Below are 17,614 nucleotides of genomic sequence, written 5' to 3'. Positions count from 1 at the left end.
AGAGAAGCTTGATGTATTTGGGAAGTAGTAAACTTGAAAAAGAACCAATTTCTGAAAATGAAAAAACATGCTGATTGAAATAGAAAATTCAGCAGACTAATCATCAGGTTAGAATGGCCAATGTAACAGCTGAAAGACATAGAACCTGTAAATTCTAAACAAAAAGAGGCAAGGGCTGGGGATCAATCCAAAAAATGTTTTTAAGAAAATAGAGGGTAGCGCCTGTGTGGCTCAGTCAGTTGAGCGCCCAACTGTTGGTTTGGGCTCAGGTCATGATCTCAGGGTCTTGGGTTGGAGCCCTGCCAGGCTTTGCGCTCAGCAGGGAGTCTGCTGGGGGTCCTCACCCTTTCCCTTTCCCTCTGCCCCATCCCCTGCTCACACGCACTCTCTCCCTCTCTCTCTCAAATAAACACATCTTTAAAAAACTTTAGGAAAAAAAATAGAGGGGGGGAAGTACAAAAATACAATGCACATTACAAGCTGAGAAAAGTAAATAAAAATAAATTCATCTCAATGAACAAATTCAGAGATAAAAGATGTCAGATCAAATAAAAGAACAAAACCCAATCATGTTCTGTTTACAAAAGGCAGATCTAAAACATCAGAACACAGATTGACAAAGTTGGGGAAGAGGAAAACTAGGTTAAATAAATAAATGAAAGTGATATCAAGGGAAAAAGCATCACTAGAGATAAGGAGGGTCATTATATAATGATAAAGTTCAGTTCACCAGAGGGAGGGAGATAGAACGTTTCTAAACTGGTACGCATCTAATAACATAGCCTCAAAATGCTTTGGACAAATTTGGAGAAATGGAGAAATCCAACATCCTATGATGGGCTATATTAACACACCAATCCTAGTAATCAATAGGTTAGGTAAACAAACAAAAAATCAGTAGGAAGATGGGAGATTTGAACCATGTCATTAATAAGTTCTATATGTCCCAGTCATCTATTTGTCTATCCCTACTGTCAATACTTCATGGTTTCATTTACTGCAGAATTAAATAAATTACAAGCCAGCTTGTACATCATCCTTGGCACATGGAAAGTGCCCAATAGGTGTCAATGACAGCAGCACCAGGAATTCACTCTGTGACTTTTCCAAGTGTAGACACTTCACCTCTGTAAGCCTCATCACCTCTTCTAAAAAGTGGCCCTACAATAAATGATTTTTCCAAGTGGTTTTGCAAACCAAATGAGAATAATGCATGTGAAGGTATTTCATAAACTACAAGAAAAAAATATAAATGAAGGAGTGGCTGCTCTTACCGGTTAGCTGGTATTGCACAGCACCAAGCATCAAGGTAAATAACGTCGGAGTGGTCGGCAGAGGGAACAGCAGCGCTGAGATGCCCGGGAGTGCCGAGTAATGCCAGGCAGCCCTGTGGACCCTGCGGCTATGGGAGCTTGGAAAAGAGAGTCCGTAGGTGAAGGCGAATCAGGAAGGCTTCTCGAAGGCTGAAGCCTGCCCTCTGGTGGATGCGCCCGGGATACTCGGCGCAAACGCGAGGTGCTCCGTGCCTGTCCCTGGGAAACCTCTCCCCAGCGTAAGCCCCTACATCCCCTCGGCTCATGATTCCTGCAGACACTGGAGGGTAGAGTGGGGTGATTTGGAAACAAAATTATCACTGTGGCCTGTGTCTCACAGTACCAAGCTCGCCTCATCTCAGAGGCTTGTTGGGCACCCTCCCAAAGAAGGGGTGGGGGGCACCTGGGTGGCTCAGGTCATGATCCCTGGGGTCCTGGGATTGAGTCTCACATCAGGATCTCCGCAGGGAGGCTGCTTCTCCCTCTGCCTATGTCTCTGCCTCTGTGTGTCTCTCATGAATAAATAAATAAAATCTGTATATTTATTTATAAATAAATAAATAAAATCTTAAAAAAAAAAAAGAAGCAATTAACCACAGATGCCAGGGAGGGGACGTGGCCTAGGCTCCTGACCACCAACCTGTTTCAGATCACCACTAGGACTGGCAGGGATGGCCTCTCTACCTGTGGCTGGAACCTCAGGAGGCCAAGTGGAGCAGTCCACGCAGGGTTTAGGCCCTTTATGGAGAAAATATTTACTCCCATTCTCTCTGGAAGGCGTTTAAAAATTGTCAAGGCTCTGGAACTAGTGGGTGCTTAATATTTGTTTGCAAAGCAAATGTTGAAGGGAGGAGGAGGGATAGGATGTGTAAATCTCAAGTAGAGTAGGAAGCCTTGTTGGAGGAGCTGCTCAGAAGCCCCCTTCAGATGGCCTTGGGCTCTAGGGAGAAGCCGGAGACAGAGGCGAATTGTTCCTGGGGACTTGTTATGTTCCAAAGGTAATACGTCGCTGATGTCACAGCTGAGTTCTCTGAAAGCAGAGCCCGAGACAGAGTTTGGGTAAAGGATGTTTATTAGGGCCTCAACCCCTATGAGAGAAGGGGCAGGAAGCTGGCTCGGGCAGGGGAAGGGGTTGAACCATGGTCCAGGCTGGCAAAACCTGGCTCAGAGGACCTGCCCAGAGCTCTGGCGTGAGCTAGGTCAGTCCGTGTCCTGCACTGGGCTGGAAAGCCTCGACCTTCACACCCCACCTCTGCCAGTCAGCAGATAACAGGCTGCCCTTGGAAGGGTATGACTTTACCTGAGGGGGATCTGGGCAGGGGAGGCCCGCCCTAAAGGAGGGGACAGCTTCCGGCCGACTGCACTCACCACAAATGGGCAGCAAGCCCCTTCTCTAAAGTCTGGTGTCTACCACAGACTGCCCTGGAACTGCCTGAATCTGCTTCCCCGTAAACATTCTGAGTCCACTAAGAGTCATTCAGGAGTCCACTGGCCAGCGAGTCCAAGGAGGAGAACCTGGGAGGAATGTTAGTGGGACAAACTAGATCCCCCGCCACTGCAGACTGGCTCAGGGCTGCAGCTGATAATCATCATGTCTCTTCTCCTCTATGATTCCACCCTACTGTCAGCTGGCCTCAGTGGCTCATCTGGTGGCATGATCCGGCCCCTCCTCCTCGAGGAGCCTGAGCCCCTGGTCTCCAGGACCTTCTCAGGCCAGAGTTGTATTATCTGGCCATTTATAGTCACAGCTGTACCAAGGAGTATCACGAAACACTCCAATAGATCACCTGGAATCGATTATCCTAATTGTGTAACAGCAGCTTTATTCCTTTTATAAGCAGGGTCAACCCCTCCCCCTCGCCCTCCCCAGCCTGGCCATGACAGTGGCAGCTTTTCTGACTGTCAGTCCCTGGATACAAGGAGCTCAGAACACCCAGCAGGCAGATTATAATCTAATGCAACTCCTTTTGACAAAATGTGCCTCCTCTGAGGGCCAGGACCTCTTACCTGCAGAGCCCAGAGTGGCAGTGTTGTGCCCAAGATTGCGAATCCGAGAAACCACCAAGGAGCCAACACCGATGCAAGCGCACGAGGGTTTATTAGCAAGCTCGAGCTTGGGTCCAAGTATACCTGACACAGCGGAGCAGGGACTTGGACCCCGAAGTGGTTTACAGCTGGGTTTTTTATAGGCTGGTCTAGGGGATTTTCAGAACTCTGCCGAGGGCAATTCTAAGCTCTGTTGTCTTTCTGATGTGGGATTCCCTGCCGAGGACATTCTGCAGTTTTTCCTGCAAAGTTCAGCTCTTATTCACAGGGGCCTAAGATGGCTGTACTCGTGCTAATGCTAAACTTTAGGCGGGATGGCCTTAATTTTTCTCAGCCTCCACAGCAGGACTGAGAAGCACGAGGTCTCCAGTGGGATATTAGATTGATAGTAAGTGGGGTCACTCCTGCTTTCACCCTTGGTTCCTGTACTCCTCTATTCTTCCTATGGGGACACAGTGCCACATAAAGGTCTTTGAATTAGTCAATGCTTTGGAATAAGTATTGTTCATCGGTGTCCCACTTGGGACCAAAAGGGCAGATCTTTATACCCTCACCTGCCTCAGTCACCAGATGCGGGCCACCTAGGGAAGGGCGTGACCTTGCGTAAAGGGGCTCTCAGCAGTTGAGAAAGACAACGAAGGAGGTAAGAGGCACAGGCAGTTTGACTGACTGCACTGCCCACAGATGGGGGCACTGAGCCATTCCTTGAGGGTGCCTGAGTAAAGGACCCAGATGCTCCACACCTCCCACCCGCTGCATTTTCCTTAGACTGACTCTACTCGTGGTCCCCAGATGACCAGAATCATTCTAAAAATCACATCTAGGCAGCTCCTCTAGAGGAGGAAAGGGACCATTTCTTCCCGTGTCTCCTTGAGAGCAGGGAAATTTTCCCTAGGATCCTGCAGGAGACTTCCTTGCATCTCACTGGCCAGAAAAGGAAATCATGTGATTTTAGAAGGCCTTCAGGGGCCCAAACTTGCATCACTCTGGTCCCAAGACCCTCAAGAGACCCTCTCAAGCCCCTTCCACAGTCTTTCCATGATTTCTTCGAAATCCATTCATGAAACAAATGTATTGAGCACCGCTAAGCACAAGGCACAGTGCCAGGTGCTCAGAATGTATCAGTGAACAGAATGAAGGTCCCTGTTCTCACTGAACTTATATTCTAGGGGGGAGACATTTATGAGCATAAATCAAGAAGTTATTTAGAATTATAGAATGTGCTAAGTTCAAACAAACAAGAAGATGCAAAGAAAAAGTAGAGCAGGGCAAAACGTGTTGGGGATGCTGCAGAAAGATGCTGGCCGAATTATTAAATGAAGTGGTCAGGGTAGATCTCGCTGGGGCAAGAGTTGAACCACATCTTAAAGGAGATAAAGGAGTTAGCAAAGTGGAGCGCTAAAGGAAAGGCATTCCAGGCAAAGGGTCAAAGCCCTAAGGTTAGACATGGTCGCGTGTTCCAGGAATAGGCCAGGAAACCAAAGGACCTGGGGCAGGGTGGGTGAGAGGGAGGTTAGCCAGAGAGAAGATCTGGGTCCTGGAAAGCCTTGCAAGCCTTTGAGGGCTTTGACTTTCACTCCAGAGAAAAGAGGTGGGGCCTTTTTCAGGAATTTGAGTGGAGAAGTGATAAGGTGATTAACTTCCACACTGAAAGGATTGATCTAGCTGCTGGACAGATAAGGTTAGGTGGGAGCCCCAGAAGCTATTGCAGTGCGGCAATCCAGGCAAGGAAGGATGATGTTTGGATCAAGGCGGTAGGAGTGGGGTGAGACAGGAGTGACCTAAGTTAGGGTGCGTTATCAAGATAGAGCCAACAGATGTTGCGAATGGATTTGATGTGGAATGTGAAGGAAAGACATGTGTCCAAATGACTCCAAGGTTTTGGCCTCAGCAATTGGAAGAACGCTGAGATGGATCTGGAGGGATAAGAGATAGATGAGTAGTTGAGTTTTAGACATGTTGAATCATGGGTTCCCAGATCTTAGCATCAATTCAAAGTCAATGCCTAGTAATGTCTAATAGGTCTGAATTTTCCCATCCCCCTTCCTTGGAGAAAGACATACACTATACACTCCCCCCCCCCCCCATAGCAGTGCTACAAGGTCCTCCCTTAAGGTACCTGGCCTCCTATTCAGTGGGGACTTCAGCTCTGTGAACCAGCTTGGGTGTGGAAATTAGCCGCAAGGCCGGAATGTTCCATTGTGACAATTCACATTAGATTTCTGGCCATAAGACATGGAGCTTTTACTGTTCTATGTAACTCAAGGATATCTAATAAGCTGCTCATCTATTTCATTCCTAGGGCAACTCTGATCAAAGGTCCCTGCAAGTGAAAACATCCTGGTGATCACTTCATCCTGCAGAGAAAGCATCTACCTTGACGCTGGCAGCTCAGCCCTGCCGCTTGCCCTCTACTCCTTCAGGAACCCATCACCCCTAATGAAATCAGGGAGCCACCTCAGCACTGCCTCTCCCGGTATACCCAAACTGCAGAGGACATCCACCATAAAATTTCTCAAGGATCCTGGTGTTCTCACTTGTGCTTATCTCAACAGCAAGGTGGGGGATGTCCTCAATGGGATGAGGGAATAGATGCAGTCTCATGTGATAAATCTCCAATACTCCTGTCTTCTTGGACAGGAGAGACATTAACCAGAGAAATGCTGACATCTCAACCTCAGTGTATACGGGTCATGTTGAACACCGGTTTCCGTCAATTCAACAAGCAATATTCAAGTTACTTTCAGCTGTGAGAGTTAACACGTTAAGTCTAGAAGCTCTAGTAAGGGCATTCATATCAATAAAATCACACTGATCAACTATTATATTCTTTCCTTCTTGACTCCCCACCAGATCTACTAAATTAGATTCTCTGAGGGCAGAGGTCTGGCATCTGTTTCATTAGCAAGCTCCACAGGTAAATTTGAGGTAGCCAACCAGAATCCACCAAGGAATAGCATTGGGAGACCACTGGTCTAATCCACTTTCTTCCTTTTTTAACAGATCAGAATCTGAGGTGTGAGAGAGAGCAGCTTGCTTCAGACCAAGAGTGAGTTGGACCAGAACTCTAGTGTCTTGACTCCTTATGAGAACTTCTGCTCTTTCAAGCCAGCTTTACAGTGAACCTGGAGGCATTTGTTCAGCATTCTCCAGAAATTCGTGCAGAGACGGGTTGCAATGATAAGCCAAAAAACGCTGCACATGTCCAATGCTACAAGCCCTGTGATAAAGGTGACCCTAGTTTTGGAGAGCATGATGTGTTTCTTTCCAGTTTATTTTGGTTGTGACTGAAAAACCAACCCAGCAGGGGTTAAGCCAAAAGGAAAGGTATTGGCTTCCCCAACTATAAGAACCGCTACAGGTTTGCTTCAGACATGACCAGATACAGAAGCTTCACTCCTCAAGGTCGGGTTTTCACTGTCTCTGACTCTTAAAGCTGCTCTCTCTCTGCTGACTCAGTCTTCAGGCAGGCTAGACCCTCTGGGCTCTGTCTGCTTAGATTCCTGCACAGCAGGGGAGATAGAGATTTGTCTCTGCAGTCTCAGCAAAAGTCCCCTTGGCTGTAAGTGAGTTATATGCCCATCTTTAAATGAAGTGCTGGGGCCAGAGAAACGCGATAGGCTTTTTGACCCAAGCCTAGGTCAAGTGCCCCACTCTGAGTCAAGTTACACCACTCTGAGAGCACAGGTGGCCAAGGTCAGGGCAGGATGAGAGCAATTGCTGAATGGCAAAAGCCTCCGATGTTCACAGTGCTAGGAACCATGGAGAAGTTGACAATCACTGTGAAGGAGGTGACGATTTTAATCTAGGGGTAAGGGGCACCTGGGTGGCTCAGTGGTTAAATGTCTGCCTTCCGCTCAGGTACTGATCCTGGGATCAAGTCTCGCATCCGGCTCCCTTCAAGGAGTCTGCTTCTCCCCCTGCCTATGTCTCTGCCTCTCTCTCTCTGTCTCTCATGAATAAATTTTAAAAATCTTAAAAAAATAATAACAATAATCTAGGGGTAACATTAAGGTGTTAGTTACAATGCTATGGTGAGGAATGAGTGGGTGGCTCAGTGGTTTAGCGCCTGCCTTCCGCCCCGGGCATGATCCTGGAGTCCCCGATGAGTCCCACATCAGGCTCCCTGCATGGAGCCTACTTCCTCCCTCCGCCTGTGTCTCTGCCTCTCACTCTCTCTGTGTCTCTCATGAATAAATAAATAAAATCTTAAAAAAACAAAACAAAACAAAACAATGCTATGGTGATATTAGCAACGATGGTTATTGATGTGGGAAACAATGGCAGAAGAGAAATTATTAAATTTCCTTACTACCTACAGCCCATCGACAAGTCCTTGAAACAGTTACATTCCTCTAGGGACTCAACTGCCTCATGTTAATACTTTGCTAAGGGCAAAAGGCAATCTTAGCCTAATCCCCAGGATCCTGTAAGTCTACTTTAATATATAAAAATTCCTTTAGAAATTTCCTTTATCTCTAACATCCCCAAGATACATGTTGGCAATCACCTCCCAAGCATATAGCCCACTGATACACATCTGAAGAGTCTCCTGCCTAAGGTTTTATTAGGCGGTAATAAATGACCTTTTTCTAACAATAGCTAGCCCCCTCAAGGTCCTGGGAACCTTGCTTCCAAAATTCCTTAGAGACTTACACTATCATACCTGACCCCCTCCCAACTTGAGAGTATAGAGTAGGTCACTCCTCATAACCCCAGGGCAGTTCTTTCTGCCCACAGGTCCTGTCCCTATGCTTTAATAAAATAACCTTTTGCACCAAAGACATCTCAATTCTTTCTTGCCGGTCAGATTCGAAACTTAACGCCTTTTCCTACATCTTATAATAATAAGTCACCTTCTTGGGCATCTACCTAGATCTCAGCTTCTACATTCTCTGGGAACTTGCTCATATACAGAAGGACAGGTCCCCACCATCAGGTATATTCAATGTGACACAACACCTTTCTGGCCATCGCTCAGTGCCAACCTTAAAACCAGCTAGAGGGATCCCTGCCCTTCAAAGGGGGCTCCAATATCAAAATCGCCCCCAAAGTCATTTATTAAAGACCATACAGACATCTCAGTTCGATACAGTGTAAGCTGTAATCCTCTACATCTGCTATCATACCTAACATCATTCAGCCCCAGGGAAACAAATGCTTCTCCACACCTCTTGCTCTCTGTCCTTGAAACAAAAGATCACTGCATCCAAATACCATGAAGCTTTGCACAGCTGCTGGCATCACAAACATCCACGGTTCCAGGCTGTGGAGTTCGGAGTGGTAAGGGACCTTAGGTAAGACAAATGAGAATTTGTCTCTCTTGTCAAATTCTTCCTCTCTGAGAGCAGGAATGCTGTAGCGAGAACATACTATCCCCCAGCAAATGCTGAACATCATTTTCTTGCTCCACTTCAAGAGTTTCAAACAAGTAGATGATTTTTGCAGTAGTAACATATGACAGCAGAGGAACATTTTTGCGATGTTAAACAATGTAGTTTACTCTTACATTTGGTTTTTTGTTGTTGTTCTTTTAAGTAAACTCTACAGGGGCTTGAACTCCCAACACTGAGATCAAGAGTCAAATGCCCTAATGACTGAGCCAGGCAGGGCCCCTGAAATTTTTCATTATAAGAACATACTTGGTCATTTTGCTCCAATCAAGGAAAGAAAAAAAAAATAGATTTCATGGCATTAAGATGGAACAATTTGTGAATTATTCACATCTTTATTTTCTTACCCATCCAGTACAGCTGGCCCTTGACCAGAATACCCACAAATATGTTCAATAACAATTACATTCAGTCATGTTTGATATTTTCATGACTTTGTGTAAAAAAAAAAAAAAATCAAAACATTTTTCAACGTGTCATTAAGGACCGTGTATCTGTCAGTATTTGCAGGAGGATAGATTTCTCGGGGCTGCACTGCTCGGGAACCCCGGTTCCTTGCCCACGTGCTCGCTACCGTGCTGGGTGGGGACCGGATGGCTTTTGTCCCTGGTCCTGGATCTGGAGGCGCCTGGCTGAGCACAGCGGTGGAAGGTGAGGACGGAGGTGACGCAGGTGCGGAGGAGGAGGCGGGCACCAGGTGTCGGTGGCGAGCGCCCAGCCGGGCTGCCCTGGGCCACCCCCCCCCCCCCCCGCCCCCAGGAAGCCTCCGGGCTCCTCCTCCAGGCGGGCGGCGCAGGGGCGCAGGGGCGCAGGGGCGCAGGCGCGCGCGGGACCGAGGCCGGCGTGCAGCTGGGGTGGGGTGCGGTGGCCCGGAGCCCCCGGGGCGGCCCGGCTCCCCGGCCGCGGCTGCGTGGCCCCCGCTGAGTGCCCCCCCCCGCCTGGGCGGCTCCCCCCCCCCGCCCGCGTCCGCGGGGGCTGCGCGGGAAGCAGGTGGCGGGCGAGCGGGGCGCGGGGTCGGGTCGGGTCGGGTCGGCTTCCTCATCCTGCCGCGGGCGGTCCGCGCTGCGAGAGCCGAGGCCGATCCCCCACTCGCTCGCTTCGCCGGCGGCGCGGAGGAGCTCCGCCAACAGCGCCGCAGACACCTTCCTCTCCGCGCCCCCGGTGGGTGCGGGGCGCCGGCTCTGCCCAGAGGCCGCACCCCTCACCGGGGGAGAGCGGGAGCCAGGCTATTGTTGTGGCTGAGATTCTTTCCTAAACGGAAGGCCCCGAATTACGGGATAGCTGCTCTAATCTCTGTGGGGGTGCACAGGGCGGGCGGAGGGGCCCCACCGACGCCAGCGTGAGCCCCTCCTCCTGGCTGAGCCAGACCCCACCTGGAGCCCCATCTCCCCTGTGAGCTCCCTTTTCTCAGGACCCCCATCACCTCTTTCATCTCACAGATCCCCTCCCTTCTTTGTACCCTGTCTTCCCTCTCGGCTCTGCTGAGCCTCTTCCTCCCTCCCTCTTCCTTTCCTTCTCACTCTCTGTCTCTTTCTGTCTCCCCGCCCCCCACCCCCCCAGCCCCTTCCTTCTCTAGCCTCAAGGTCCTGGAAACCTTGCTTCCAAAATTCCTTAGAGACTTACATTATCCCTGATCCCCTCCCAACTTGAGAGTCCCTCCCTGACCCCTCAGGGAGGCTCTGGCTCCTGCTGACTTTAGGCCTGTAGCTCTCACCATCTCTCCCCCAACACCCCCACCTCCCATCCCAACCAGGCCAGAAATCCCTTCCAGGGGCACAGAGAAACCCACTCTTTGACATTGCTTCCTCCTGCCCCACCCCCTTTCTCTGGCAGAACCAACGTCCTCCCCTGTCCCCTGCTTTGATGGCCTCTGTCACAGAAGCACTGCCCTGGCTGGAGTTGGGATGAGTCTATTACGCCTCTGCCCGAGCCCCCCACCCCAACCCCTAAGCAGGCTGAGCTTCCTGAGAGCAGAAACCATGTCTGACCTATTTGCTGACCTCACAGCACAGAGCATGTTCAGAATGATTTGTCGGAGACAGAGAAAGGATTTAGGTCGGAGGCATCAGCAAGGTGTCGATGCAGGGCAAGGGGTAAAACGCAGATTCATCTAACATTTATGAGCCCCTTAAGGCACCAGGGACCTTTCAGTTGCCACAGCCATTACTTCTTCATGCCACTCAGGAGCTGGGTCTTGTCGTTCCCATTTTACACAGAAGGAATCTCAGAGAGGTTAAGTTCTTGCTCAGGCCACACAGCCAGTGAGTGGTTTCACCAGGGTTAGCATCAAAGCAGGCTGAGGTGTGGGTGGTGTGGTGAGAGGGCTGTAGCTGGTGGCTAAGGGAGGTAGGTACCACTGTGGGTCTGGGGTCTGTGGCTAGATGTCCAGGCCCCCCCTGAGCCATCTCTTTATTCCCGACACTGACCAGAGCTCCTCCCTCAGCCTTCCCTGACTATCTCCTCCGGAAGGAACCAGTTCTGACTCAGGCTTATTCCAATCGATCATCAAGGTGATCCGGGAATGAGCTTGGACATAGGAAGGAAACACCTCTCGGGTTTGGCCTCCCACTGGCCCGAGGTCCTTGATCTAGCACCAGAAGGAGCCACTTTAAGGATCTCCCTAGGGATCCAGGACCAGAAAGACAGATGATCTGTTCACAGAAAGAGTGCCCAAGACACCCTGCAGGGCAGACAGCACCCTCATGATCTCCCTGCTCCCACTGACTCTTTCAAGGCTCTTTCACCCAGAAAGCCAATCCAGTCTGACCTCTCCTCTAAGAGCCTACTCTGGTCGGTTGATAGGATAGAGGGTCTGTGTCCATTGGCTTCCTGGGACAGGGAACTGTCACCCCTCAGACTGGGAGCTCCTGAGAGCAAGGCTCCTTGACCACCTCCCACCTTGGACTCCTGAAGGCAGAGCTTCTGTCTCCTGTCTCCCCTCTCTGACTGGGCACTCCAAGGTCTGGAGCTGGTCTCCAGCAACCCCCCCATGGAGTGTTCCTGCAAAGAGGTGGTGTCATTTCCAGTCCTCAGATCAGGGGCTCCCCCAGGATGGCACCTGAGTTCCACTCTGAGTCTCCTTTTTCTGTAGCTCAGCATCTGTCTTGGTCCCTAGAAAAGAGTTGAGAAGCCCACCCCCCACCTCCCACCCTCATTCCGCTTGCCCTTCCACCCAACCCGGATACTCCTTTAAGACCAAAGCGATGGGGGTTGTATCAAGTCAGACACAACAGCCCCATCCTCCCCCTCCTTCACAGGCCAGGTTTCCTGCCATTGACAGCATCCCAGCTGGGCCCTGCCCTGCCTCCATGCTTAACCCCTTCATGACCAGATCTCAGTGCTAGGGGCCTGTACCCCAACCTGTGTCTGTAAAATTAGAATAAAAGCACCCCTTTCACTGGGTTGTTGTAGTTAATCACAGAACAGTGCCTAGCATATATTAATCCCCCAATAAAAGTTAGCTATTAGTCTCATTATGTGAGCTTGGATGGGTCATTTCACACCTCCGAGCCTCAATATTCTCAGCTGTTAAGTGGGGAAATAAAACCCATTACTCCCCAAAGATTGTCTTAGGGATGAATTGTGATCATGTAGATGAAAGTATTTTGCAAAGAGCCATAACCGTACAATATGGAACTATCATGGACCCAGAAAAAGAACCCAAAACAAAACAAAAAAACAAAAAACCTTCCCTTAACTAGGTGGGAAAAAAAACCTCTTACTACAAATGGGCCTCCTGTTTTTTTCAGATTCATTATCTTGCTTGACAGGCAGAGCGGGCAGTGTAAAGAGTGGTTTTGGAACTGGATTTTGGCAAGATCCCATTTCTTCATCCATCAAGTGGAGTGGTCACCCCTCCTAGGTCCCCCTCTAGAATTCTTGAGAGAGACAAGGGCGATCCAAGAGCACGGGTGCAAATGTGCTTTGCAAACATTACAAGTTCTACAAGGGAGGGGAAAAGGTTTGTGGGAAGTGGCCAGCTAGAGGGAGGCAGGGGCCCCTTGGCAAGGGTGTTGATTTTTGAGCTCTGGGTGCTGCAGTTTACTAGGCAGAGGGGAGGTGATCTCCTGGCACTAGCACTTTGGGGACATGGCTCCCCCTTGAGACAAGAGAAGTCCCCAATGGGGCAAAGGAGAAAGGAGGCCAAAGGCCCTGGAATCATCCATTCATAACCCTCTTCCCATCCAATTCCATTGGCCATGGGGAAGACTTGGGCAGAGGCACCTCAAATAGGCTCCGAGGTGACTGTCATGCCAAGACTTGCTAGGACTGGCTCACCTTGCACATCCGCAGCACCAGTGCCCTCACCCTTCAGCTGCAGATTCCTGGCCTCACCTCTAGGGAGAGCGGGCCTGCCACCATCCACACACCCCAACTAGGACAGGCCTAAACCTGCTACAGAGGAAAATAAGCACAGTCAGCTAGAACCCTGCTCTGCCTTTGCATTTTAACCCACAGGTTCTTCCGAAGCCTAGCAGAGGAGGCTGACCCCCCCCCCCCATGAATAGCATATCCCTACCCTAGGCCTCTGGAGGAAGCTAGGGAGTCAGGAGACCTTGTCTGGGTCCTGGCTGTACCCCAAGCTCACTGCACCTTCATGCAGATCGCATAACCTGTCAGGGCCTGTGTGATCATCTGTATAAAATAATGAAAGAAGCTGGACATGGTCCAAAGGTCCTCTCCAGCACTGAGACTGTGACCAGGAAGGAGTTAACTAGAGACTAGGCTCTGGGTCAGGAAGGCGAGGGTTAATCTGGGGGGGTGGGGGTGGAGGCTCTCTCTCCTTTTCCTGTGGAGAGTGAGGTTTGGCTGCCACCAAAGTTACTTCCAGTCCCTGCTGTCCCTTCTGCCCTTGTCTGATCCTGCCCAGGGACCCCTACATTCAGCCTCCATACCCAGAGGTGAGTGTGTCCTGAACCCAGGGCTGGGATGGGAAGGCACTGGGGGACCCAAGGGCAGGGAGGCTGGAGCCAAGCCGGTGAGCAAGTTCCCAGCCCACGTCCAGAGCTGAAGCCATGGGCAAAGTTCAGACCACTAACCACAGGACTGGGAGGAGGTGGGCGAAGGGACAGAGGGCACAAGGATGTCTGCCAGGCTTCTAGGGTGGAACGTCCGTGGTGAGCATCAGGGCCAACCCAGGAGGCAGGGAAGAGACAGTGGACACAGACTATTTTGGTCCTTGTGTTTAGGAACTTTTTATAGCCTTGCTGCTCAGGGCTGGGAAGAGGAGAGAGCGCTGGGAGGATACCCATAAGGTCAGACAAGCACAGTGCCCTCCCGAGACCTTGGAATCTGACCCATTGCCTGGTAGAGTTCTTGAGAGCACTGCCAGGCTCTCCTTGCTGCCTGGGTTCCCAGTTACCAACTACCTATATGGACTGACTTACTAGACACTAGATAGGGGTTTGTGAGAGAGAGAGACAGAGCAAGGACAGGTCTGGGCGGTGGGGGGGGGCTCCCCCCAACCCTGCAAGTTCTGTTCTTTTGTTGCCTGCTGACTAGAGGTCCCTTCAGCTCTCAGAACTTCTGTGCCCCTTTCAGCTGAATGGAGGATTCGGGAAGGAGGGAGCCGGGGTGGTATGGGGTGTGCTGAGCTGTGTGGGTGGCCCATTCTGTTACTGCCAACAGAACTGTCAGCTCTTGATTTACAGCCCCTCCTGGTCCCCTTCCCCAGTGACAGAGGGGAGGTGGCGGACAAGGGTCACAGGGTCTCAGGATGAGAAGAAGGCAGGGACCCTAAGGGCAGATTTCTGGGAGCCAGTTATTGGGAAGAATTCGTGGAAGCAACTTTTTAGTGAGGCAAAGGGCCCATGTCTAATGGCAATAGCTTGGTTTTATAGCAGCAAGAATAGAAGCAAAACATAAGAGGGAAGTTCTGATCGGCTATGAGAGAAGCCATCTGAACTAGTTCTGCACTGCAAGGCTAGAGACCTGGGTTTCAACCCATCTCTAACTCTCAGACCTGAGCAAGCCCCTTCCTCTCTACCAATTTCCTTTTCTGTAAATGGAAATGCAGAGGTAGGCGAGGTGGTGTTTACAGGTAGGCATTGAGGAATTCCCTTGGCAGGGGTACAGAGGTGGCAAGTAGCTGACTGACATGACCTGGTGGCCACCTCTCTTTCTTCCCCCTTGGCCCTGCTGGGACTGGGCAGGGCAGTTGGCTGCAATTACTGGAGGCTCCTACCCTGTGGTTATATCCCTGACCTCGGTGCTTGGGGGCGGGAAGGGTGGGCCCTGCTGGAGCCAGCCTGTGGCTGGGGAGCCTTCTTGTCTTGGACTCAAAGTTGCTGGGTTGGGAAGAGGTATTTTTTCCGGTTGAGGCCACTTTCGGGAACTGAACTGGGACCAGCCCCATTTCCTTTTCCAAGTGTCCCACTTGCTGATACTTGCTTGGCATGGCTCTCTGGCCAGATTGGGGCACCCTCAAAGGGGCATGTTTCTGGGTGACCAGGGCGCCCCTGCTCAATGTCTTTGAGGGATAGAGGAGGGGGGAAGGGGTAGCCTGAACCTCTGCCCCTTAGGCACGGTCTGGCCCTTTTAGTTGGGGGAGGGGTGGCTGACTGATCCTATTCCCAGGAATGCCTGCAGGAGAGATGCAGGGACATCTATTCTCTCCCTGACTGACTGTCCCTCTTTCCCTGTAGGACACCCCCCGCCCCCCAGCCAACTGCTCTTGGCTCCTCAAGTAGCTGCCTACATCCAGTGGCTTATGGGGTACTATCCTGCCCAGCTCTGCTAAGATGATCCTGGCCTCTCCCTCCACCCCATCCAGGGGACGGACCCCCAGCGCGGTGGAGAGGCTGGAGGCCGACAAAGCCAAGTATGTCAAGACACACCAGGTGATAGCACGCCGCCAGGAGCCAGCTCTGCGTGGGGGTCCCGGACCGCTCACCCCGCACGCCTGCAATGAGCTGGGCCCCCCTGCATCGCCCAGGACGCCCAGACCCGCCCGCCGGAGCAGCGGCAGGCGGCTGCCCAGGCCTGACTCCCTCATCTTCTACCGCCAGAAGCGGGACTGCAAGGCTTCGGTGAACAAAGAGAACGCCAAGGGCCAGGGGCTGGTGCGGCGCCTCTTCCTGGGCGCCCCCCGAGACGCCCCCTCGAGTAGTCCGGGCCCAACGGAGCGACCAGCGGCTCCTGGGGTTTGGGCAGCGCCCCAAGATGCCCCGGAAGCGGCAGGAAAGCGGGCGCTGTGCCCCACATGCTCACTGCCGCTGTCGGAGAAGGAGCGCTTCTTCAATTACTGCGGCCTGGAGCGCGCGCTGGTGGAGGTGCTGGGCGCTGAGCGCTTCTCTCCGCAGAGCTGGGGCGCGGACGCCAGCCCCCAACCCGGAGCGTCGCCGCCGCCCGGCTCTGGGGACACCAGCGACTGGACGTCCAGCGATGGCGACACGGATCGCCCGGACGGTGCTGACCGCGGCGGCGGCGGCGGCGGCGGCGGCGGCGGCTCAGAGGCGGCGGGCTCGGCGCGGGACGGGCGCCCCCCGGTGTCCGTGGTGGAGCGCAACGCGCGCGTCATCCAGTGGTTGTACGGCTGCCAGCGCGCCCGCGGCCCGCCGCGCGAGTCGGAGGTGTGACTGCCGCCGCTGCGGCCCGAGCGCGCTCCGGGGAGTCCCGGACCCCAGGAGGGTGAAGGGGTGGGCGCAGGGCTGGTCCCGGGCACGGGCAGGGACGCTCCGCCTCCGACGCGCCGGGTGCCTCTAGGGAGCCCTTCCCTCCGGGTTCTTGGTCTCTCCCTGTGAACCTTGGGAGGATGGGACAAATCATTCCGAAGGCCCTTCCCAGAGTAGACGACGGAGGGGGAGGGGGCAGCTACGTGGCTCCTGTGGAGGCCGGGTCTGGGGAGAGAAGCCTGGAGTGGGGGATCCGAGAATCTACTGAATAAAGGCAAAACGTTCATTAAAGGAGTCGTGATGCTGGATTAGAGAGCAGGTATGGAGGAAGGAGGGCCGGGTTTGCGGGGTTACACCCGGGGGTTTTGGAGTGTGGGTTCCAGGCTCACTGTGTGACCCTGGGGAAGCACTTAACCTCCTCGAAGCACAGCTGCACCCCTCGATGATCAGGGTATTTTTGAAACGGTCTTAAAGCACCTTGCAAAGTGCCCCCCCTGCATTATAGAAAGTGTTCGATAAACGACAGCCGCTAAGACCACTACTGATTAGTACTCTTGTGATCATCTCCTCCACCGACCCCAGGTCTCCCAACCAGATCCAGGAGCCAGGAATACCGCCTGTGAAGAGTTTTGGGGAGGGGTCTGTTCCAGAAATCTGGGGTCCCCCACCCGAAAAGGGGCCCCATTCCTGGAGATGTGCAGCCTCCTTTTGGTTACTAGCTATGGATGGGCTGAGAAAGGAATAATTCAAAATTGAAGGGACCCGTTCAAAGCAGGATTTTGCTAACCTGCAGCCTCACATCTGGCCACTATCTTCCTTTCCCTCAGAGACACACCAGGTCCTTTGTTTGCTTCATGCGACCACACCTTCAAGTCCCTGCTTAGGGTTCCCCTCTTTGCCTGGGCTACCTTCCCCTTTCTTTCCACTCAATCTTTCCAAGATTACATTTATTCATTCTCCCTCAGAAATTCCTGAATTCCCCGGTCGGCTTCATCTCCTCTGAGCTCCCAAGTGCAGCCTTATTTTTGTGACTCAACTTGCCACCTGTGTGGGACCCGCTGGTCTTCCCCTTGTACAGGGATGGTGCACATAGCAGGGCCACAGGCTATTTGTCGAATTAAAGAGGCTGAACAGGGCAATGAAGCCTGTCCTCTGGGGCCCCCCAGTTTCCTGGAAAGTTGCGCCCTAAATCGGACTAAATCTATCCTTACACCAGGACTGTCTGGTCATTTTTCCCTTGTAGGTTTGT

General features: G+C 52.0%; 2 protein-coding genes and 1 long non-coding RNA gene across 4 annotated transcripts in view; 2 read left to right on the top strand and 1 right to left on the bottom strand.

Annotated features, from left to right (window-relative positions):
- Positions 1-1,399, bottom strand: part of TRIM63 (tripartite motif containing 63) — a 67,952-nt gene extending 66,553 nt beyond the window's left edge. Inside the window, exon 1 of the mRNA XM_049098700.1 lies at positions 1,275-1,399. The gene's annotated coding sequence lies outside the window, so the exon portion shown is untranslated. The remainder of the gene's footprint in view (positions 1-1,274) is intronic.
- Positions 1,400-5,580: 4,181 nt separating this feature from the next.
- LOC118354011 (uncharacterized) lies at positions 5,581-7,540 on the top strand. The gene is made up of 4 exons (XR_007404457.1): positions 5,581-5,918; positions 6,000-6,108; positions 6,213-6,276; positions 6,363-7,540. It is a non-coding gene; the product is annotated as an uncharacterized LOC118354011 (long non-coding RNA).
- A 1,712-nt stretch (positions 7,541-9,252) lies between these two features.
- FAM110D (family with sequence similarity 110 member D) lies at positions 9,253-16,656 on the top strand. Of its 2 annotated transcripts, none has more exons than XM_035713722.2 (2): positions 9,253-9,403; positions 15,397-16,656. In XM_035713722.2, exon 2 carries the CDS (start codon positions 15,493-15,495, stop codon positions 16,327-16,329), a length of 837 nt encoding a protein of 278 aa, XP_035569615.1. In that variant the 5' UTR covers positions 9,253-9,403; positions 15,397-15,492; the 3' UTR covers positions 16,330-16,656. The 2 variants fall into 2 exon arrangements, with proteins under 2 accessions (XP_035569615.1, XP_025303694.2); XM_025447909.3 differs by lacking the exon at positions 9,253-9,403 and adding an exon at positions 13,497-13,653.
- Positions 16,657-17,614: the final 958 nt, after the last annotated feature.

Source organism: Canis lupus, chromosome 2 (assembly GCF_003254725.2).
Source record: "Canis lupus dingo isolate Sandy chromosome 2, ASM325472v2, whole genome shotgun sequence".
NCBI classification, from domain to species: Eukaryota; Metazoa; Chordata; class Mammalia; order Carnivora; family Canidae; genus Canis; species Canis lupus.
This window is presented reverse-complemented; position numbering and strand designations above follow the sequence as displayed.